The sequence below is a fragment of the Pelodiscus sinensis genome, chromosome 20 (assembly GCF_052426305.1).
Source record: "Pelodiscus sinensis isolate ZL-2025 chromosome 20, ASM5242630v1, whole genome shotgun sequence".
NCBI lineage: Eukaryota > Metazoa > Chordata > Testudines > Trionychidae > Pelodiscus > Pelodiscus sinensis.
This window is the reverse complement of record NC_143071.1, coordinates 12,986,685-13,010,099: the sequence shown is the minus strand read 5'-3', so window position 1 is coordinate 13,010,099 and position 23,415 is coordinate 12,986,685. Positions and strand designations below refer to the sequence as shown.

The 23,415-nt window shown below is 43.6% G+C and overlaps 1 protein-coding gene across 2 annotated transcripts in view; it reads left to right on the top strand.

Annotated features, from left to right (window-relative positions):
- Positions 1 to 322: 322 nt before the first annotated feature.
- HLF (HLF transcription factor, PAR bZIP family member) overlaps positions 323 to 23,415 on the top strand; it is a 48,499-nt gene continuing 25,406 nt past the window's right edge. The window contains exons 1-2 of one of the 2 annotated variants that reach the window (XM_006125142.5): positions 323 to 671; positions 2,225 to 2,560. In XM_006125142.5, coding sequence (XP_006125204.1) covers positions 566 to 671; positions 2,225 to 2,560 — 442 coding nt within the window. In that variant the 5' untranslated portion in view covers positions 323 to 565. The remainder of the gene's footprint in view (positions 672 to 2,224; positions 2,561 to 23,415) is intronic. The other variant, XM_006125143.5, reaches the window with a different exon arrangement.

Here is a 23,415-nt window from a genome sequence, read left to right as displayed (position 1 = left end):
TTTGCGGAAATTCAAGCGGCCGGTGTAGACAGCTGGCAAGTTTTCCCGCAAAAGCAGCTGATGTTGGAAAAACTGGCCAGTCTAGGACTGCCTAGGGCCCCAGCACGTCAATCCTTAGGCCAACCCCAAAGCGCTGGCAGGGGGCAGCAGCAGCAGCGAGCAGCCTGGGAGCCCGCACGTGAACCGCGATAGAGCCGCGTCTCCAAGGGGCGCCGCGCAGCCACGTGGAACACGCAGCCCGGCGGGGGCGGCTGCCGGCGCACTTGGATCCGCGGGGAGCTCCTCCCCCGCCGGCCTCTCCGGCAGCGGGGCGGGGCGCTGACGTCAATCGCGGCCGGGGCGGCACATGGCTGGGCGAGTGCTCTGAGCCGCGCCGCGCGTCCGGGCGCAGGAGGCAGCGGGGGGTGGGAGCTGGGCGCTGGTTTGCTGGGGGCAGGCGCAGACGAGCCCGGGGCGTCGCTTGCCAGAACCGAGCGAGCCCGCTGCAATTGCTCCCCCTGCTCCGGCTGGGCTGGCTGCAGATTTGGGGGGTTTTGTGTGTTTTGGTTGGAAGCGGGAGGGAAAAATGTCTCGCCCTCTCCCTCTGAACCCGCCGTTCCTACCTCCGACTTACGGGGTGCTGAAGTCCCTGCTGGAAAACCCGCTCAAGCTGCCGCTGACCCACGAAGACGGTGAGACGCAGAAAGTTGCTTTGCTAGCGGGGGTAACTCGTCCCTAGCCAGCGCCTGCATGGCAGGCTGGGTCTCCAGTGCCGAGTTGCCCTGCTGAAGCTGCCCCATAAATTGCCGCTTGAGAGTTCTGCATCGTTGGAAGAGCAGAGCCAAGTAGGAAAAGCAGAGGAACCTTCCTAGCGGTCAGCTGTGAACCTCTGCAGCTTCTTTTCCCAGGAGATTGTCACTTTTAGTTTTTGAGAGCAAGTCAGTAGAATATGAATGATCATGGCATGGCTACACATGATCAATGCGCTGTTGAAAAACAGCTCTCTTTTGAATCAGTGCAGAACAATTGATAGCTCAGCTAAGCGGTGGGCAATATACTGGAGATCTTCTGAAAATGAACACAGTTCCATCTGTACTTAAGACAGACTTATTAGGAAGAAGCAGACAGCACAGTGTTCCAAATGTCCTTCCAGAAATGAGTGTATGTTCTGGGTGACTGAAGTTGGAACATCTTTTTCGTTTGGTGGGGATTTTGCTTCCTGACTTTGCTCCCCTTTTAAAAAAAAAATATGTTTAAAACTTATTTGGGTGAATGGTAACGAATAAGAATTTTAAAGCTGAAACGTTGCAATGTACAGTTCTGGGGAGGATAAGACAATGCAATCATAATTTTTATCAAGTGTGGCTTTATTACAAAAGCATGTGTTATTTCGAAAACATACATCCTGCAATATCTACTGATCTTGTTCTTAAAGGGAATATATCTGGGGGAAACACTGTAATAATTTAGACTAGCAAATCAAGGGGCTACATTTTAAAAAAAAAAGTGACCTCACGGTGTCTTGTTCACTTTATTAGGTGTTTAAGAGCATTTTCCAAATTAACGGTGAATAAAAGCACTTTGTTTTACCATTAATAGGCAGTTTAGGTTCTTAATTTTAGTCCGCATTTTTTGTAATTTATTTGCCTGTTTTTTACATCTCTTGAGTATATTTATCCTAACGTATGTTTACAATAATGGTCAAAATATGCAGCAGAAAATGAAATAGCTAAACATTATTTTTAATGATGATAAAAATACTGTGATGTTTATCACTTCTTATGGGCCCAATTCTGCAACCTCAAAGCAAGCAAAACAACTTAAGCTCAATGGCTGAGCTGTTTAAAGTCTGCAGGGTTGGGCCCTTTTATTTAAATAATGTTAAAGTATTTTGTTTAATAATGTTAAAATAAAAGTGATCCTTTCCAATACAATAAAATATCTGGCAGCATCTTCTCCGTAACTTGCTTTGTCAATTAGCACGGACTCTCTCAAGAAATCTGTAAGCCTTTATCAAAGTGCACATTGAATGCTGCTGAATTGTCAATTAAAAATAGAACTGATGAAAATGTGCATACATACACAGTCATTTAAAAGTCAACCCTTTAATTCTGTGCCATGTGAAAGGAATCCAAGGACTTATATCTGTGGTGAGATATTTAAAAAAGTGGAAAAATATTTTCTTGAAAAATAATAATTATGAACTACTCAACCCTTATAACTTTACTATGCTTTTTTTTATAAGCATTTGGTAAAGAAAAAGACAAAGAAAAGAAGCTAGACGATGACAGCACCAGCGCCTCAGTCCCACAATCTGCTTTTTTGGGGCCAACGCTATGGGACAAGACGCTGCCATATGATGGAGATACTTTCCAGTTGGAATACATGGACCTGGAAGAATTCCTCTCAGAAAATGGAATTCCGCCCAGCCCGGCCCAGCATGACCACAGTCCACACCAGCCAAATCTCCAGCAAGCTACCTCAGCAGCACCCTCTGTCATGGACCTCAGCAACAGGGCCTCTACATCAGTGCATCCAGGCATGGTGTCTCAAAACTGCATGCAGAGCCCAGTCAGACCAGGTAACTCACTTGCAAGATCTGCCCTAGAGGTTCTTAAATAACCACACAAACAAAGAAAGTAAATTATTTCTCACTACGTGATTGACACAGGCAGCATAGCGAAGTTTCCAACATGAAGCACGTCTTTGGTAGGGTCAGTAGTAATAATAATTGATAATCTGGAAAAATGCTAACCAGCTCCACAGGGATTTTTGCTTATATTGTGTCAATAACTTGTGGAAATTCCATGGAAAATTGCCTGTTGTCTTTTCCCTCCTGGTAACCTAGCTATTTATCAGGCTAAAAATACAAACAGAAGTAAAAATAGTAATGCACAGATGCCACAGTGTGAAATGAACAGGGAAAGGAAAAAGGAGAGAGACCGCGAAAGAGAATTTATACAGTCAACAGGACCACTGAGACAGAAGAGAATTCAGGTCCCAGCTGGCATTTCAGTGGAAATGGTAGGGAAGAGGGTCCTTGTCTGTAACATTGCCCATATCGTTGTATGTCCTGTATCCTCCTGTGATAATCCAGTCAAAAAGTGCACACAATAAAAAATGGACAAATAATAGTTAAAGAAATAAAACACAAACATTTGCAGCAGATTCTGATCTGTCACTCTAGTGTAGACCCAGAGCGTAATTACTGACTTCGGCTGAGTTATACGAGACTCAGACCTACATAGGAACAGCCATACTGGGTCAGACCAATTGTCCATCTAGCCTAGTATCCTGTCTTCCAATGCCAGATGCTTCAGATGGAATGAACAGAACAGGCAATCATTGAGTGATTCACCCCATCTCATCCACTCCCAGCTTCTGGCAAAAAGAGGCTAGGGACACTCAGAGCATAGGGTTGCATGCCTGCCTATCCTGGCTAATAGACATTGATGGATTGGCCCTCCATGAATTTATCTAATTCTGCCCTAAGCAAAGGGCAGAGAAATAAACACCTTAAACTGGATTTTGACAGTAGAGCCTAATTTAAAACCATTGTATGTCAATGGGGAATTTTTCACTGAGTTCAGGGGGCTTAAATCAGACCCTTAGTATCAATAATGGAGTTACCCCAATGTGTCAAGTCAGAGGTGGGAATCTGATGCATGATACCAACAGTTTGGTGGAAATGGAGCAATAAGAAGCCTTCTGATTCAAATAAAGTGACATAGTCTTGCTAAACTTGGATTGTGACCCTACACTCACACCATTTGAGAGAGCAAAGTAAGCTGCAGAGAACAGGAAATCTCTCCTCTCCTCCCTGCTTGATCACTTGCCATGCACAGCATGTATGTGCTATTGTCAGAGCCATCTGAGAGTCAAAATAAATACACAGAATGTAGTAGTTAGGGAGGAAAAATAATGTGCCAAAACCACATGAATTGCCAAATTAATTTCTTATTTTTTTTTTTTTAAATAAGGCTGTGAACGGTGTTTGGGGCCCAAGTTGGAAAGAGCATAATATGGTGTTCTGAGACTTTCATTTACTTGCTTTCTCACTGGCTAGTCCTTGTGAGACTGTTTACACTTACTCCCACCTCAGTTTTAAGCGATCTTGGAGTTCAGAATTAACAGTAATTTTTACCATTCTCCAACATTAAATAACGTTTAGAATTGGCAAGAGGAAAAACACCCCTACTTTTCTTGATATATTTTAATAAGCCATTGTGCATACAACATGTGTTCGTTCTCTCTCTCTCTCTCTCTCCCCCCCCCCTCCCCCCCCCCCCCCCCAAGCACACAATTAAGAAGTGATTATCCTTTGCCATTCTTTTTTCAGGAGCCCCTGAAAGAGAGCCAGCCTTTTAATGATCACCTGTCAGAATTTATTTGTAATCTATGTTATGGGTCAGCTGTTTGCATGTTTTTTTGCAGGCCGTTGAGTTTGAGTGTTTTTCCTGAGCTGATGAAGTGGGTTTTACTCACAAAAGCTCCTGACCTATTACATTTGTTAATCTCTAAGGTGCCACAGGACTGCTCATAAATGCAGTTATTGATACATATACATATTTTTTTACTGTTGTAAAATAAATCCAGGTCTCTTAGGGTGTGTCTAGACTACAGGGATTTTTCGAAAAAAGTGGCCTTTTTTCTAGATCTGCATCTAGACTGCTGACGCGTTCTTTCGAAAGTAAATCGAAAGAACGCAGCAGTTTTTTGACCACAGAAAACCTCGCTTTACAAGGAATAACACTTGTAAAGTGCTCTTTCGAAAAAAGGCGCTATGTAATGCAAAGTGTGCTTTTTCGAAAGAGAGCATCCAGGCTGCCTGAGTGCTGTCTTTTGAAAAAGCGGCTTGCTTTTTTCGAAAGTATTGGTTGTAGTCTAGATGCTCTTTTTCAAAAGTATCTTTCGAAAGAAGCTTGCAGTCGAGATATAGCCTTAGGGAAAAGACGGCGAGGAAGAAGAGGAAATAGCTGTGATCAGAGTTTTCACAATTCCTTCTATTGCCTAACAATAATGTAGTTTATTTTTCTCTAGATGAGGAGCAGAGTTTGTCTGTTAGTCACAATATTTTTTTTCTGTTCTATAACCTGGATGCAGAGGAAAAACCAAATACATTTGTAAGCATTAATTTTCTGAGAGACAATGCAAATACATTCTAACCTACATCGTTTTATAAACATCTCTAGTCTCGCATGCTTTGTTTTGAGGGAACATCCACAATCCAACATGGATTTCAGTGTTTGATCTACTTTTAAAATCAGATTACAAATATATTTCAAAAATATAAAACTCTTTGTATTTAAAAAATAGCAGTTAAACCTACTATGTGAAGATTTCTCTCAAAACATGACATTCGTTTAGAAGATAGTGAGCTGCAGCTGATAATGTAAAAACAGCATTAGAATGAAGGCATGACATTTACACATTACATGTGGACTTTGTTGTCTGGTTTTAAAATTGTACCTTGAGAAAAGTTTTGGTTTGATAGTTGTGGACTCCCTTGTCTTTTCGTTATTAAAAGGACTTCTGCTTGTTGTCATGATTTATTTTCTTATGCTAAGATACAGGAGTAATTAGAATGACAAAAAAAGTATTACAGTACCAATCAAATGCAGTTCAGATGGTCTTATTAATGCTGGTAAAACGAAGATGCCAGGGTGATCAGTCTATCTATCGCACGTATAATAAAGGTTTGTAGTGCTTTGTGTTCTGAATGTCATCTTGCTTAATGTTGTTAGTGCCGCCTATCTTGCAGTGTGGCATTTAATATATCTATAGGACCAAATCTTGCTCACCTCCTGTCAGATGGTTTGAATGGGTCTGCTCTCATGAGTAAGACTAGCAGAATTTGGCCTCATAGTATGTGATGCGTCAGTGCTAAAATATGTGTATGCATACATGTCAGTACTGTGCGGAGGCCATATATATATGTTTGTGTAAGTGGGACAGAGACTGAGACATGTATGTTTATAAGATTCATATACAAGCAACATAAAATGCATTGTTGACATTATAATAGTAAATATCACATGTGTACTGAAAATGTAACCATTGTTTGAATGAGACAATTAGATCCTAAATTCTAACACATTTACAACTACTGGAAATGATCCAGAAACTTGCATTGACATTCGCCAGCAAACTTAGTTGAGCTCAGCAGAGCTAATCTGACCTTCACTATAAATACAACATTACAAAATTGTAACAGATTGGCTTTCCTTAAGAAAAAAATGTTCCCCCCCCCTTTTTTTTTTTTTGTATTGTATGTCTTTACCTTGTGGTTGACAGAAAGACAGTGATTCCATTTGTCATTTGTTCTCTGGGTGAAGAATGAATGAAATAATACAATCCAGGAATGTATGTGGAGACTCTACATATAGGGTTTACCATTTGTATTTGGATCAAGAGCTATCCAGAATAGTGAGCGCTGCAAGATTAGATTCTGGTTGTGATTTTGTTTAATGATGAGGCATTGAGAGTGTTCAATTCACCAACACAACGTGTAGATGGACTTGGAAATATTTTCACTTTGCTGTAAGGGGCACTTAACCTCTGATTAGTTGGTTTAAATCAATAATTATCTTAAGGAATACTGTTGCTGCCATGTTAGCGAACAGATTTTTTTTTAAGTAACCTATCAACACATTTTGTTGATGCTTCATATTATGTGTGTTTCCAACTTGTGTTGTCTTTGTTCTGCAGTAGGAACGCAGACTTGGATTTGGCTGTGGAGTTCTTTAAAGAATGTTTAACTGCACTTTGCTGTGTTTGGGGGGAGAATGTTGAAGGCAGTACTTTGCTGTCGTCAGAGGATACCTGGTTGGTGATCACTAGCATCAGTTTAAAATCTGGCTTTTTGTATTTCATATTTATAATTTAAATAGATAGGACAGCTGTCATGAGGGGTCTACAGAAAGTGGGTAGGGCTATATGGGGCCCAAGTGGAAGCTGAGGTAGGAAGAATTTCCTTACATTTTTGCTCACTGAGTGTTTGAATAGAGCAGGAATTGAGTGCTGTCATGTACAATGCATGTCATAACTCTGCCTCTTTACTTGCCAAATAGATACTGAATTGTAATGATAGAAATGGGTTACTATGGGGAAATTGAAAGTTCTGTCTCTTATCTGTCTGGTTCCAGTCCTAAGGACACCAGGCAAATAGATACAGTCTTTCGCTTGATGCATCTAATCTCTTGACACCATATATGGAGTGACTTAAGCAGTGGCCTAGTTCAAGAAGGGATGTGTTAAAACACCCTTTAAATCTGGTTTGCCCTTTACCTCCCATATATCTTAATATTCACCCTGTCTTCCAGAACAGCTTTTCCAATCCACGGACTTGCATATTCCCAGCAGCCAGATAAAAACACAAGCTCCTCTTTAGCTGTAATGCTTGCTTAGAAGCAATTACGAGGCGCGTGGTCCATATCATGATGAACCCCCTTGCTGAGAGGCTGAGGACACCACCTCCAGTGCCCATCTCCCCCTGCATTTTTTTTGAACCTGGGACTGCCACGTGGCAGCAGGCCCGGCTTGAGTGCTGCTTTTTCACATTGTCTCCCATGAAGGCTGGGAAGGGCTGTTGCCTGCAGGACCATGTGTTGTGACACGTGGCCCTGCCCTGTGCAGTCTGCTCAGCATGACTTTTGCTAGAACAGCAGCAAGCACACACTGGACTGTGTGTTTCTGCCATGAGCAGCCTCTAGTGAAATAACAGCGAAATGGGAAGGTTGAACTATATGGGCTTCATGTGCCAGGGAAATGTAATATGCAGAAGATCTCCAAGCTGCATTTGGGGTCAACGAAATATACAGAGTATGTTTTGGCACATACATACATGACAAGAAAAAAAAATTCTGAATGCACCACCTGGCTAGTGCTGGAAGCAAGCACATTGTGTCCCCTCCTTACTTGGTAGATTCAATTTGCTGCTTAAATGCTAATTACTGATTTCTAGATTCTTTTTTATGTGATCAAGCAATTTAAAACCCTGTAGGGGTTAAACAAGCAAAAGAAAGATGTTCTCCTTTTTGTATGATAATTTAGAAATATACACGGCCTCATTCTGCAAACCTCACGTGAAGTTGCTTTGACCAAATAAATGAGGCTACGTGTGTGAGTTAAGTGCTACTCAAGGAAAGTAAGGATTGCACAATGGGTAACAGGCGCGACTTGTTCCCAGTGAGACATTTCAGGGATGTCCGAGAGCCACCTGTACGTGTCACGATCATGTGGGTCAGGAGCTGTGGTGCATTTCAAAGAGCCTTATTTCACGTCTCGAAAGGTGGTGCAAAATGTGTTTGACTCGTTCCGTTACTGGACTTTTGAAGAAGCAAGCGTCTTCTGGAGTCTTCATGCATTTTCACAATAAGTTTGGCAGAGGGGACATCGAAGAAGACATTGATTAAATGTAAATCTTAGAAAATGTTAAACTGTGTGTTTGGCTGTAGACTGGCAAAGCGAGAGATAGTTGTGGCCAGGTTTCGCCTAGTTAATCACGCTGAGTTGTTTACTCCTCAGATAATCCCGTTGAGTTGGATGGGGCTGCTCACAGAGAAAGGCCGTGTCTATACCAAGCGGATTCTAGTGGCATAGCTATGGCACCATAGCTGTGTCAGCATCATCCCATAGGGCCGGTGCAGCCTGTACTGACAGAAGAGGTATTTTCCATCACTGTAGGAACATCTCACTGAGTAGCGAGGATGACAGAAACATTCTTCCATTGACATAGCTGTGCCTACACTGGGGGTGAGTACAGCACTGCTATGGGACTTAGGGGTATGGATTTTTTCATACACCTGCGTGCCATAGTTATTGACTCGAAATTTTAAGAGCAGACCTGGCTTGAGATGCTGCTCAGCTGGAGAAAGTTGCTGCACAATCCAGCATTTTGTCCCTCCCTCTCCATCCCCATCAACTCCTAAGGGCATGGGAGAATGGAAGGGTTCTCTTGTCTTTCTGGATTTTCTGTGTGAGGTGGTAGCCAGCGGTGATGCTGTATGTTCTAAGAGCAGCATAAAAAGACGCTCGTGGTCAGCAAAGAGAACGCTCGTGGTCAGCAAAGAGAACGCTCGTGGTCAGCAAAGAGAACGCTCATGGTCAGTAAAATCCGAAGCTCTCACTGGCTGAGGGCTCATTGTCAGGGATACCTTCAGTTACATGTTGCTAACTAAAAATGAACATTTTGTTAACAGTCTCACTGTCAGCCGTGGCTAAAATGATATGAATTCCAGACAAGTTCCAGAAAAGCCAGGGATGGATAGAAAAGCAGTATCTCAGCCAACCAGTCTCCAGAGATACACGTGCTATGATCCTGAGCACGTGAGGTGCTCTGGATGGGGCAAGAGCTGGAAAACCACAAATTGAACACGGAGTCGGTGGATCAGATTCAGTCGTGTTTTCAGTTGAGAAAATAAGTGTAAATGGCCCCAAGTTGAGCCCACCGGACACTGATTTTGTGTTGAGGAGCCAGAGATGAAGCCGGTGACGTCAATAGGGACTAGGGATGTGAAAGGTTAACTGGGAAACATCATCTTAAATGGTTCCTGTTAGCTGGTAGGGGCTGGACCAGCTCCCCACCCGCCCCGGCAGGGGGGTGTTCCAGCCCTGTGGAACCTACTGCAGCCTCTTTCTGTGGTGGGCCTGTTCTCTCTCCCCCTGCCCTCCCAACTGCAGGTTACACACTGGCTCCCTGGGAGTGGAGCCAGCTGGGGCTGTTGGCCCTGCTCCCAGGGAGCTGGCTGCAGAACCCACAGTGAAGCCTCCAGGAGCAGAGCCTCCAGGGAGGTTTTGCTGCGGTCTCTCCAGTATAAAGTTTCTTTAAGCTTTATGCTGCAGAGACTGCAGCCTGCAACCAGTCAGATTTTTAGCGGGTACATGGTGACTTTTTAAAATGTTTACATCCCCCAATAGGAATGGTCTACCTAACACACGTCGGGATGTGGTGCTGACAGCGTTGGGCTCGGCATGGTGCCAGCCGAGGGAAGTGGGGCCTCACATAGTGCTTTTTTTCTACTGTAGCCCCCTCCTGGGCATGAAATGCCCAGTCCACCCATGGAATTCCACACTGGTGCAAATTACACATTTTGCCACTGACTCTTATGTTCTGCCAAATGTACCCCCTGGTTTATATCACCCCCCGTTAGTGGCCCAGCGCTGTCACAGGAGTTGCACCTGTTACACTGGGCTGTGTTTGAGCCACAGCTTGGAAGGGCCAAATTCTGCGTGGATTTACATCACATAGGGAACCCATTCTTAGGCCATGCTGCCACGGAACCCTCTCCCATTGTCTCCCATTCATAGCTAACTCCTAACTTTTAAAGTTGGTAATAGTCTTCTGCTGTTGCATTTGCTCATATGCTACAGTTTGTCTTTTTTTTTTTCTTTCTTTCTCCCCCCCCCCCTCGTTCCCGTTTAGGATGGTAAATCCCCAATCTTATTAGAGCCTGGGAAAACTCTCTTGGATCTCAGTGCTTAATTGGAGATGAAACGCAGATAATTACTGAAACAAAATGTACCAGGTGCCTACAAATCAGCATGTTCCTTCAATTAGTATACATTTGTCACAAACAGATGCCAGAATGAGCCACAGCAGTAAATCATCTGTGACAAAATGTCCTCCCCAAAAAAGTATAAAAGCCTAAATGGACAGGCACACATGTATTTGGCTCAGGGTTGGTGGCAGGGAATGGCAATAATGACTAATTCTCCAATTAGCCTTAGGGATCTGTCTGTTATAAATTCTTATTCTGCAGCATGGTGGTGGACAGTAGGTCAGAGATCAAGTAGTTTGCTGCAAAACTGGTTGGTGCTTCTGAATTTAATAAGCAAATGGATGAGCCTGTTTCTTAGTTCATAGCAAATCCATTATGTTGCATGGCAAGAATTGGACCACATGCTTTCTAATGTCCTCAGAGGCTCTCCTACTGGTTCAGTAGCTGTGCATGAAAATGGCTGTTTTAAGTATCCTGGTCTCTCTGTAATTGCACTACTGATGAAAACATTAAAACCAAACCATAAGTGCTGTCTAAACAGAACCCCAGTAGTGATCGCTTTCATGGGTTTATTTTCTAAGGGGAAAAAGTGATTGTAACTCTTTTTTTCCAAATGGAGGAAACAAATATGCTGTGAAACAGACTCCAAACCCAACACTCCTGCGTCACTCATCTGAAGGAATAACCAATGAAGTTACTAGGGATGTTAAATTGTGAGTAATTGACTCATCAAATAGTTGATGCATTTTGCATCGGCTCTTCGATTAGCTGATTGGGTGCTTCTGTCTTTGAAGTGTAGCAACACCCCAAGGGGTCAGATCCGGGCTCCATGCAGTGCTGATGCTTTGAAATGCCATGGGGAGCCTGGCGTCAGGAGCCCGGGATCAGCTGGGGACTCCCTCACTGACCCCAGGCTCTCTGTGGTGCTATCTCTTTGAAATGCTGCGTGCAGCCTGGAGGCACTCCAGCTGGCCCCAGGCTGCACGCGGCATTTCAAAGTGGCAGGGCCGCATGGAGCCCAGGGTCTGGCCCCATGCTCCAAGTGGCACTGCCACTTTGAAGTATCCCCTCCTCTTCCCACCGCCCCCCTTGCTACCTCTTTCTGATAGAGGTGGGAGTGGGGGGGAGGAAAGCAAGTAATCAACTCTCTGACAAGCATGTGCTTATTGGATAGTTGACTAGTCCTTCATGTCCCTAGAAGTTACCGTAATCATGTTGCTCTTGGAGGAGTGAGCACTACGTGGTCCTGTGGCACCTTAGCAACTAATCAACACATTTAGAATCATGAGGTTTTTTTTTTTTTTTTTTTTGTGGGCAAAACCCACTTCCTCAGATGAATTGGAGTGAAATGTCATGCTGGCCTTAAAAACATGTAAAACAAAGACAGCCTCCTCCCCCAAAAAAGAGGAGCAATCTTGAAATGGTTTGGTGTCAGATTGTACAACGTGCAATTTCAAGATCTTACGTCCAATAATGTGGAAAGGAGTAACACCAGGTTTCAGTAGGATTGAGGGATGTTTGGGGCTGAACTGAGTGCTGCATCACAGAGAAGTGCAATGATAATAGCAAGCAATTTAATTTGTAACCCTTGCCCCATATGAGCTAAATGCTTCTGAACAGCTTGTGACGGCGCGTTGGGGGTCCCCCGTCTCCTGCACCCCGAAATGGCACAAACAGACTGCACCAGCCGGTGGAATAGAGGAAGTTTATTGCCTCTCCAGGATACAGCACAGCACAGATGTAGTCTGGTCACAGAGCTGGGCTAGGCTGCCTCAGGCCCCCTTGAGATGGGGGAGACTGGGCCCCTAAACTCCAGCCCCTTTCCCTAGGCTGTCTCCTCCATGCTTCCAGCCAGCAACTAACTCACTCTCTTCCAGCCCTGCCCCCCAGCCAGGGCAGCATTCCACCTTCCTTTGTTCCTCTCCATGGGGGGTGTCTGGCCATACTGGTTTGCATAGTGACTCATCCTGTTTTGCTGGGTCGTGGTACCCGCGGCAGCCAGTGGGGGTTACCCGAGAGCCAGCAGCATAGAAACCAGCCAGGTACCCCCACTACGTCACACAGCTAAATCCCGTTTCTTGCCAAAGCTGGGGTGGTCACTGGCTTAGTTCCGGGGACTCTTCAGGGATCAGACAAATGGAACCTTCTCACTCCCCTCCTAACATAGAGTTGAAGTGCAGCTGCTGCTGAGCTCTCAAGGGGCCACATGGCTGCTGCTGCTGCTGTACCTCCATGCAAATGGGGCATTTGGTGTATAAGCAGGGTTGCTCGCTCTTGCAATCTTATTGCAAGTTTCACGGTGTATATGGGCTTTTTCCGACTGGAGTCTCGTGGTTATATGTCATGTTGGCTTCCTTTTCTAAATGTCAGTTTCTAGACCTTGTGCCTATGGAGAAAATCTTCAAAACATTAGTCTCTACAAGCTAAAAAGATCCCCATACTAATATTTAAGTGTCTCTTTTTTTTTTAAGCATAACTTCTTGAGGCCTGACTCATGGTCTATACGTGCTTTGGTGTGGTAATACTGTCCATGAATTGTAAAATTCAGCTCGTCCTGTCCTCCCCCGTCTGTACTTAGGCAGCGGGAGCCCATACAGAGGATAGCTTTGGACTGTCTCTTTGCACCCTCTTCCCCCTTTATGAGGCAGAATCACCCCGGCTCTGCAGTCCAGGGCAACTTGCTGAAATGGCCCTGTTCTCAGTTATGTCCCATTTCAGTTGGGTGCTTTGAACACCTCCTCTTATTGCCACTGTTGCAAGATCAGTGGTGGGGAAAATGTCGGCAGGGAGGTGTCCGACTGACCTCGTGTATATGTCTGACCATCCAGCCTCTGCAATATACGTCGACCAGCCCATTCCACTAAAATCTACCTTATACAGCACGTTTTAATCAATGTAAATTTCCACTCGTAGGCTTAGGCATTGAGGGGGTGGGATAGGAATCAGTCAGAAACATGGCAAAAGTGGGCTGGGGACAGGGACTGTGGAAAGCTAGATTCTTAGGGGCAATAAAGGAGAGAGGCGTGAGAGATTTCTTTTCATCTGGGTTTTAAAAAACTGTGTAATATAAGAATTGGATTAACCTGATGTGACTTTGTTTTTCTGCCAGATTAGATATGTTGAGTTTCTTGGCATGCTGCATGATTCAGTACATTGTGTGCTGTAAATATGGGTGTGTCTGTACAAAGTTTTAATGACACAACCGCCTTGCAGCATAATGTGGTACATCAATATAGTACTGGGCAGATTTTCTTTTTATCCGCTTGCTTTTTAATCTTCTGTGTGTTCTCAGAGGGGTAGCCATGTTGTTCTGTGTCTGAAAAAACAACGAGGAGTCCTGTGGCGACTTAAAGGCTGACAGATTTATTTGGGCTTAACCTTTTGTGGGCAAAACCCTGGTATTGTTACATCTGGTTATCTGCCTGGGCCAGTTCTGCTCAGCTTTCATTAAACTCACTGACGCATACTAATATTATGCAGCTGATGAAGTGGGTTTTTGCCCACGAAAGTTTATGCCCAAATAAATGTTAGGCCATGTCTTAACTACACGGAAGGTAGATTCTGCCGTGGTCAATCTTCTGAGGTTCCTCGCAAGGAGTAAGGGAAGCCAATGGGAGCATTTGTTCCCGTCCGCCTTGCGCTCTGTGGAGGGCACAGAAACACGATTTAAGTTATAGCTAAGTTGTGTATCTTAATTCAGCCTTCTGCTGTAGCATAGACCAGGCCTTAGTCTTTAAGATGCCACTGGACGACTCGTTTTTACTCTGTATTATGTTTCCAACATACAGTCAAGTCACTTGAAGACCCTCCCACCCCTTTGACATAAAAAATGGCATCATAGAAGGGCACATGAAGGGTGGAAGACTGGTACATAAAAAGTCAGCTTTGAAAAAAGAGCCGGACTGTTCTGAGGATACACAGATGCAGTTCAATGGGAAATGTCAATGTTTTTGTTTATATAATTATGTCATAAGACAGTGCCTTAAGGGAAAAATAGAAGTTAAGTCCAGATGCGAAATGATTTTAGGTGTGGGGCTCACTCTTTGAAAGATGCATACATAGTGAGAAAATTTCACTTTCAGATCTTTAAAAAAAAAAAAAAAAAAAAAAAGTTGCCCAAAGTTTTCCCCGTCTCACATGTAGTGAAATGACTTAACATGGTGAAATAGCTTCTGTATTGGCCATGTATTCCCGCAGCTATCACTGAAGTCCAAGTGGGCAGTGTGCATGTGTCTGAGAGTAGCAAGTCTCTGTCTACACTTACCTCAACGTGATTTCAGTCTTGGCTGAGCGGTACCAGTGGAACTGCCTCTGTGCGAACACAAAGGCTGAGTCTCCACTGCCACTTTACTGCACTGAAACTTTCTGGCTCGGGGGGTGTGAAAAATCCCCAAGCGCAGCAAGTTGCAGCACTGTAAAGCACCAGTGTAAACTGGGCTACAGTGCTGGGAGCCACGCTCCCAGTGCAGTTTGCTACTCTCCTTGTGGAAGTGGCTTATCTGGAGCGCTGGTGGGGACCGCTTTAAACTTTCAAGTGTAGACAAAGCCCAAGTCTAAGAGGTGCAGCACAGAGTTTGCAGGCCCAAGTAAATGGGGCTGAGATGACTCTACAGTAGCTCAGAATTGAAAGTTGCCATAAAGACTGAACAATTCAGAGGGCTATTCAAATTTTGGTTCCTCAAAGACTTTGCAGCAGTTTAGGCTTTTTCCTAGCCCCAATAGACTTCCTCTCTTCCAAGTCACACCACCTACTCTAGAACAACAAATAGTCTGGTAGCACTTTAAAAACTAACAAAACATGTAGATGGGATCATGAGCTTTCGTGGACACAGACCACTTCTTCAGATGACGAAGGAAACTCATGATACCATCATGAAGAAAGCTCATGATACTATCTACGTGTTTTGTTAGTCTTTAACGTGCTACCAGACTATTTGTTGTTTTTTTAAGTATTCTGTACAGACTAACTTGGCTACCCCTCTGAAGCTCCTACTCTAGGACTTGCAAGACCTTTGGAGATTGTCCTCCAGTTTCTGTGTTAGAAGAATTTGCATTTAGTGGAATTCACATTTTTATGTGTAGCAACAACAAAACTGAATAAAGGGTTAACTAAATATCCTTGCCCGTGATCATGTTTCATATTATTCTGATTCTTGAAGGAAGAGCAGCTCTCCATTATGGAGAGGGAAGAGGGAGGAGTGAGAGACCTATTCAAGTGGAATAATTAATTCTGGTTTAGGTCAGCTGTAAGGAAAAGGTTATGTTTCTTAGCTCTATGTTGCTATAGTTCCTGGCTCTAATCACCCATGCAATGAAATATGGAACTAGCTCTTTGGATTGGTTGAATTTTCTGAAGAGGTGCTAGGATAAAACTTTTTCTTTTTTTGTTCATTAATTTGTTGTCTTATTGAGGACAATGCAGACTCGGTAAATGGTAATTCTGATTGGCATTGTATGTATCTATATGAAACAAAAAACAGGACTGTGTTTTTTGTTTCAACTGCACCAGACTATCACGGCTACATTTCTACCACTATGTACCTATATCACTTCTAGGTTAAAATGAGAAAATTCAGAGTTAAGTCCATTTAAAAATAAGCATCTTTAGGTGAAAAATTTCAAAAGTGGCCCCGATGTGGGGGGCCTATATTTTGGGTGCCAGCTTGAAAAGCTTCCGGCCTTGGTTCTCATTACAATTGGTTGGGTTCTCAGCTCACCTGAAAACCAGATCACAAGTGTCACAAGCCAGGGACCCCAAAATTGGGGCATCTAGAAATCTGTGGTTACTTTTGAAAGAACTGACCTTTCTGCTGCATTGGGCCCCTTCTGCAGTTTTTGCTGTGTTAGGAAACTTTTGGAAAACTATGGTGTCACTGTGTCTGGCACAAGGTTGTTAAAAACCATTGGTATAAACCATTCTCAAGACTCATTGTCTCTGGAAGTTGTCATCCATGGGTCCTGACTGCATCTACTTATCAATCAGGTTTGTAAATGGTTTGCTTGCTAAAGCAGACTGAGTTAAACATTTTCAATACCCATTGCAGAAAGCTATACTAGTTTTCCAGGATAGACTGTAGGGAGTATCTAGTCTCCACAAATTTTTTGTTTGTTTCTGAACTTCTGACCTATTAGCAAATTTACTTGACATTGCTCGGATCCTTAGCTCTTTTTTTTTTCCCCCAAAGAAAAGGAAAGTGTACATGCTTTATTGACATTAGGCGTGTAAGAGGCTAACTGGTTACCCATTATTGGCCTACTTACAAGGTAACGGGTTAACCAGCCCTGCCGACTGGACCCTGTTGCATCTGGGGCAGGAGCAGCCCCAGGGATGGGTGGTTAACCAGTTAAACAAATTATTTAACCAGTTAACTAGTGGATAAAAACCATCTACCTAATTGAAATTACTGTATTTTTTTAAAAAGTGTTGTTTTTATGAAGTTAATTATAGTACATTTTTTAAAATGGGAATTATATTACGAGTATTTTTTTCTCCATCCCTTTAAACTCTTATTATTCTCAATGTGTTAACAAAAAAGTGCTATAGTCAATTTGATTTCCAATAGCATTGTCTTGAAGTTTTCAAAACTTAAGCATTGATTTAGCTGCACAAAAACAGCACTATTCCAAATTTGTCATTTTTGTCTCTTTTCTGTAAAGTTTATTGAGAAGCAGTTCTGTTCCAGATCCATCCTATTTTTTTAATTTATTTTTTTGGCTCATCTTGGTTCAGTCTCATGGTTTGTTCCATTCAGTTATGTCAATTTTGAGGACTGTACTTGCTTTGGTGATTCTGTCTGTTTTCCGTTTAGTTTTATGAGAAACAATCCCATTCCAGGCACATCCCGTTTTTCTAGCACATCTAACCCTTCCATTGCTTTAAGTTATGATAATTCAGTATACAGCTTCCTCTTTGGTAGTCCTACCTTGTACCGTTTAGGAGGCATTGTTGATCAAACAGACAAATTCTCTAAAATAATTAGTAGATAACACTTGTTGGAGGAAAAATATCAGCAGAAACCATGTTTAAAAAGGTTTTCTAGAGGGGAAAATAGCTGGTTTAGATGGGGCTTTAATAATACATGTTATGGACTTATGGACTTTCAGTTCCAGAATATTTAATTTGATTCCTAGAAGGACATTTAAAAATGAGTAGTCTACACAAAATAACATTGATGAAATACGTACTTCTTACTGTGTCGAATCACAGTGGAAGTTTGCTTGAGTAAGGTTTGGAAAATTAAGTCATCTATGTAGTTTAATGTGTGAAATAATAAAAGACCTATGCAAATGGATCACTACTCTGGAAAGATTCCTCCTTTTTCCAAAAAAAAAAGTCCCATCTTGTAGCCCTTCTGTGTTGTTTTTAACCTTCTAATGGATAGTAATATGCCTACTTGTTTAAACACATTGGGTTTTGTATTAGATGAGTCGCATGTGGCTGAAGCTGGCAGTGGTTCCATGGTTGCCCAATGCATGTTGTTTTCCAAACTAAACATCAGCTGTCTCAATGTAAAGATCTTTCATAGTAAAGTTTTATGAGTTAGTAAAAGCCAATGGAGTCCGCTTATCTTGGCGTAGTTTCTTGTACTGCATGCAAGGAGATGATAAAACCAAAAGAGTAAGTGCACTCTATTAACTAGTGAGAGAAAAGCAAGCATATTAAAAGGAATACTTGGTTAAATAAAAGGAGAGAACTTGTCTGTGTCGCTCTGATTTCAGGAGCTTCTGCACGTGTCTTGATTATCATCTCATTTCAGTAGTATGTAAACAGATACATTTTAATTCTGTGCCCTCGCTTCTGTTCCATCCTTCATCATTCCCGTCTGCAGCAGGGATGTATTTCTGTACTCCAGTGTTGGAGGCTTTCTTTTATGTTATACCCGTCATGTTTTCTGGTGTAAGCATGTGAATCAGTCACGTGCTGAGACTGATACTGGCCACAGCTGCCTCTTTTCTTGGCTTAATTCAATTAGCTAAATGCATTCCTGCCATTAATATCATCATACCTTACATTTGTAGCATCGTTTATTCCAAGGGAACTTAAAATGTTACTTTGAGTTGTATTGTACCACACTTACTTTGTGAGTGGTCTCTTATATTTCAGTGGGGCTACTTTAAGTAAGGGTATTGGAATCAGAGCCATAGGGTTCTCCATCAGCTGTGTACTTGTCTCATTCTTGTACTCGGCCAGATCCTGAGAGGTGATGGGTGCCTTTAAATCGCATCACTTTGCGATTTGAGGGCACTCAGCATTTTGCAAGATGGAGTTCATTTTCGGTCCACTTCTGTTCGGGGGTCAGAATCCTTGGCCATTGGCAGTTTTCAGTCCTTTTCAGGATTGTTGCCCGGGTGCTAGGGCAAAAGTCCAAAACCTGAGAGGGTACTGAGCATCCGTAACTCCCCTTTCGATCAACAAGAGCAAAAGGTGTTCAGCACACGTCGCAATCAGCAGCGTTGCTAACGCCAACATTTAAACAAACCCCGACATCATTTCTGAAGTTGCCTCTCCTTTTTTCTCTTGCACGCCCGTTCATCGCCTCTGGCTCGTTCTTTCCCACTTTCTCAAGTTTTCCCAGAGCTGCTGCTGTGTACAGTCTGCAGATCACATTTAGCCAACACACGGAAATCGGCTTCACCATCACGTGGATTAGAATGTGTTCACTCTGTTCTGCCAGATTGTGGCTGGCTGAGCAAAATACAGCAAAGTGCTGGGCTCTTGGCCAAGCTTTTATTTCACTTTGGAGCACACAGTCACACATATGCTGCTTGGCAGGACATCCACGCTGGGGTATATTTGGATAGTAATCTTTCCTTTCTTCTCTTTTCTTCCTATGCACGCACGCAATAGAATACCACCCCTTGTGTTTGGCCAGTCAACACAAGACTCCCAGTTCAGCGTACATGCTTGGTGTGCATGTTCAAAACATGTATAACCATGGCAAGAGACACATTTAGGAGGAGGCTACAATTCTACAGCTTGAAAAGCAAACTTCTTAATTACGCTCCTGCCCTTCTTACCGCCAGGGAGCCGATGACACAACCAGGCTGTTACTCTTTCAGAGATCAAAAGCTTTTCCAGGAATGACTGAAGGCCAAATAGGGAAGGAAGTAACTTTGCTGGCCCTCTGAAAATAGCAAGAATTGTTAAACTAACCAAATCTGTCCTTGTCTTTCTCTCTAATCTTTTAAACATTTTTTAAAGTGTATTGTTTTTGTCCCCAACTACAGATTGTCAGTGAAAATATTAGTAAATGTCTTGGGAAACTAGTGATAGAAATGAAGCCGTGTTAGTCTGGTGTAGCTGAAACAAAATACAGGACTATGTTGCACTTTAAAGACTAACAAGATAAAGCTCATCATCTAATAAACCATCTTATTAGTCTTTAAAGTGCTACATAGTCCTGTATTTTGTTTTGGGAAACTAGGAGAGTGCAGATAAAATTCTGGAGATGGATGCCTGTTCCTCTGAAGGGTTCTCTCCTTCCTCAGCTTGCCTTCCTCAGAAGATGTTTGCATGCAATCTGACTCACCCGTGAAAGTAAAGGTGGATTTGATTTTAGCAGTCGAGGAGGCTTTTGGGTTGTTGGAGAATAAAGGCTTTAGGATGCAAACTAATTTCTCAGTGAATCAGAAATTGACTTTTCAAAATGCAGTGTGCGTTTTGGAAAGTTGGCACCATGGTCGAAACCCCGACATTTTCAATGTACAACCATGGCAAAAGACACATTTAGGAGGAGGCTACAATTCTACAGCTTGAAAACCAAACTTCTCATGTAATACATGTTATACAGTAGAGTCCGGATTATCCGACCTTTGCTAATCCGACATTCCACTTTATCTGACATAGCTGGCCCCTGAAAGCAAAACTAAAACCCCGTGCTGCCCCTTGTCGCCTGCCATGTGACCTGGCCCGTTTCTCCTTCCCCAGCTGCTGACGTCCCTGCTGCTGCTGCTCTGCCACTCAGTCCCCATTCCTGCCTGGCCCCTTCCCTCCCTGCAGCCCCCGGAGTGACGTGGCAGCAAGCGGGGCTATTATCCTGGCCCACGCCTGGGAGCTGCAGGGAGGGAAGGGGCCAAGCCACCCGAATCAACTACAGGTAATCCGTATTATCCGACATTTTCGTTAATCCGACCACCTGTCGGTCCCATTTAGGTTGGATAATTGGGACTCTACTGTACATGTATTAAAAAAATACCACAGTGGTCCAAAATACGGGTTAGTTGTATTACTCCAGTATTGAGGTGGACATGAGAACACTATAGTCTGCTGTATATTTTAGAGAATTTATCTGTTAGATCAAGAACTCCTCCTAAATGGTAAGAGTTAGGACCAACAAATTCATTATGCAATTCTCTGTTACCGTAACTAGAGCAAGGTAAGGGCTTGGTTGTGCCAGGAAAACAAGATGTGTCTGGAATGGGGTTGCTTCTCCTAAAACCAAATAGAGAAGAGACAGACTCACCAAATCAAGTACAGCCTCAAAATTGATACAGCTGAGCAAATGTTGAAAGAGACTGAACCAAGGTGAGCCAGAAAGAAAGAAAAAACCTGAAATAGGATGGCTTCTCAATAAACTTTGCAAAAAAGAGATGAAATGGAGAAATTTGGAGTAGTGCGCTGTTTTGGCACAGCCAATGGTTCAGGTTTGAAAACTAGAAGACCATGTCAACTTGGTGTCCAATAACTACAGCCTTTGTTAAAACATAGTGAATGATAAGAATTTATAAGAATGATGGAAAAAATACAGGTGATGGAATTCCCATTTTAAATTTTTTACTAAAATTAACACCATACAAATAAATCTGTATTTTTTTCCCCTTCCCCCTTTTATTTAAAAAAATTAATGAGTTAAGGACCCGAGCAATGCCAGGTACCTCTGTAGTATTTCATAAGGGATGGTTACTCCTCATGTCTCAGGAGAGGCACAGACCAGGGCTGCTGTAGCCAAGCTGGAGCAGCCCCTACTTGCAAAGGATTGGAATGCCCCCCCCCCCCCCTTTTAATTGTTTAACCGGTTAAACAATATGCTTAACCCATTAGCCAATTAAACAGGATTTTACATCTCTAATGCGCGTGCCCAGACACATACACACACATACTTAAGGACTTTAAACATTCAGATTGAGATTTCTGAATTGAGATTTTTTTCTCTAGGCACCTTTCTTCTTTAGCTGCCCTTTGAAAATATCTCAGGTGTAAACAGAGCTGTGGGTACAGTGGCAGAGTTAGCAGCTTCAACCCTTCTCAAAAGTGCCCCTCAGATGATCTCCTGGCACTGGTGAAACTCATCAGGCAGGTTCTTGGTAAGCAGTTATCCGGTTAAGCAGAAAGAGGAATGATGTGTCTCTTGAGATTAATTTTTCCTTTGCAAAATTTAACTCCTTCCTTTCTAGGCTTCCGGAATTGTATGCATTTTCCCGCACTGACAAAACAGCAGTGGGACAGGAGGGTGATTAAGAAAGGTGATGCTCTTAAGAAAATATTAATTGGCACCATGGAATCACTTGTGTGTGTACCCAGACTAGTCCAGTGGTTTTCAATTTTTTTTCTCATGACCCAGTTTAAGGGAAATTGTTGGTGCCCGTGACCCAGCATAATCTGACTAGAGTGTAGGCTCCAGAGTGGTGCTGAAGGTGAGAGTTTGGGCTGTAGGAGGGGGCTCCGGCTTTGGGGGAGGCAGAAGGGGCTTCCCTTGAATGGCTCCCGGTCAGTGGTGCAAAGAGGGTGCAGCACCGCAGATCATGCAGCCAGCCGCAGGTTCCCAGCCAATGGGAGTGCAAAGTTCGTGTTCAGGGCAGGGGCAGTGCTTGAAGCCCTGTGCGCTTTCCCTCCTCTCCTGTTGCTGGCTGCTTCTTGGGCAGGGTGCAGTCTGCAGTGCCAGGACAGGCAGGTAGCTGCCTTAGCATCCCCTCTCGTCACCTGATTGCCCTGCAGCAACAAGACCCAGTCCCTTACATTCTATAACCCAGTACTCGGTTGCGACCCTTAGTTTGAAAACCATGGCACCACAGCAATGAGTAAAGGTGTGGAGCAGGGGCGACCAACCTGAGCCTGAGAAGGAACCAGAATTTATCAGAGAGCCTCGGTGATGATCAGCAGCCCCCCCCCCCCCACCAGCTTCCCTTCCCCACTCCCAGCACCTCTCCCTCTTTCCCTACCCACCACAATCAGCTGCCTTGCAGCATGCAAGTGAGCCTGGGAGGGTGAGGAGCAAGGGTGTGGCAGGATCCGGGGAGCCAGTGAGATGGGATAGAGGCGTGAGGGAGGGGGGAAGGGATGGAGAGGGGGCAGTGCCTGAGGCAAGCTGGGGCTGAGCAGTGAACATTGGAATGTTGGTGCCTGTAGCTCCAGAGTCAACGCCTGTGCAAGGAGCCACATATTAACTTTGGAAAAGCCACATGCAGCTCCAGAGCCACCCCGGGCATGGAGAATCACACTAGGCAGCTTCCCTTCTCTCTTCCCAGGCTTGCTGACAACTTTTGCCCTCTTCCTCAGCCAACATTTTTTTGGACTGTTCAAAGTTTTTCCTTTTAAAGAATTTTTTTTTTTTCAAAATCCAAGATACGTTTCAGTGCTGCCAGTGCGAACAGATCATTCTGCAGTACTGATGCAGTGTCTGGAAAGGGAGAAACCAATATGTAGTTACTTAAATGCATTGCAGGCCCTTGAAGGCCGAGCAAAACATTACAGCTGAAGCGAAGCTCGGTTATTACTATGGTCTATAAGGCTGTAGCGTACAGGCCTTGCTGCTGCATGGGAGCCTGCCCAGTGGCTTGTAGCTGTACAGTAAGGGCAATCTGGAGTCGGGTTGCTTGTTTTGGGAAATGACTGGAAATCCTTCAAAAGTTACAGCTATACGTTTGGCTTGAGCTGCGGCAGTGCTAACTTGACCTGGCAGTAAATTCAAGCTTTGGCTGCAGCTGACTGATTTGCAAG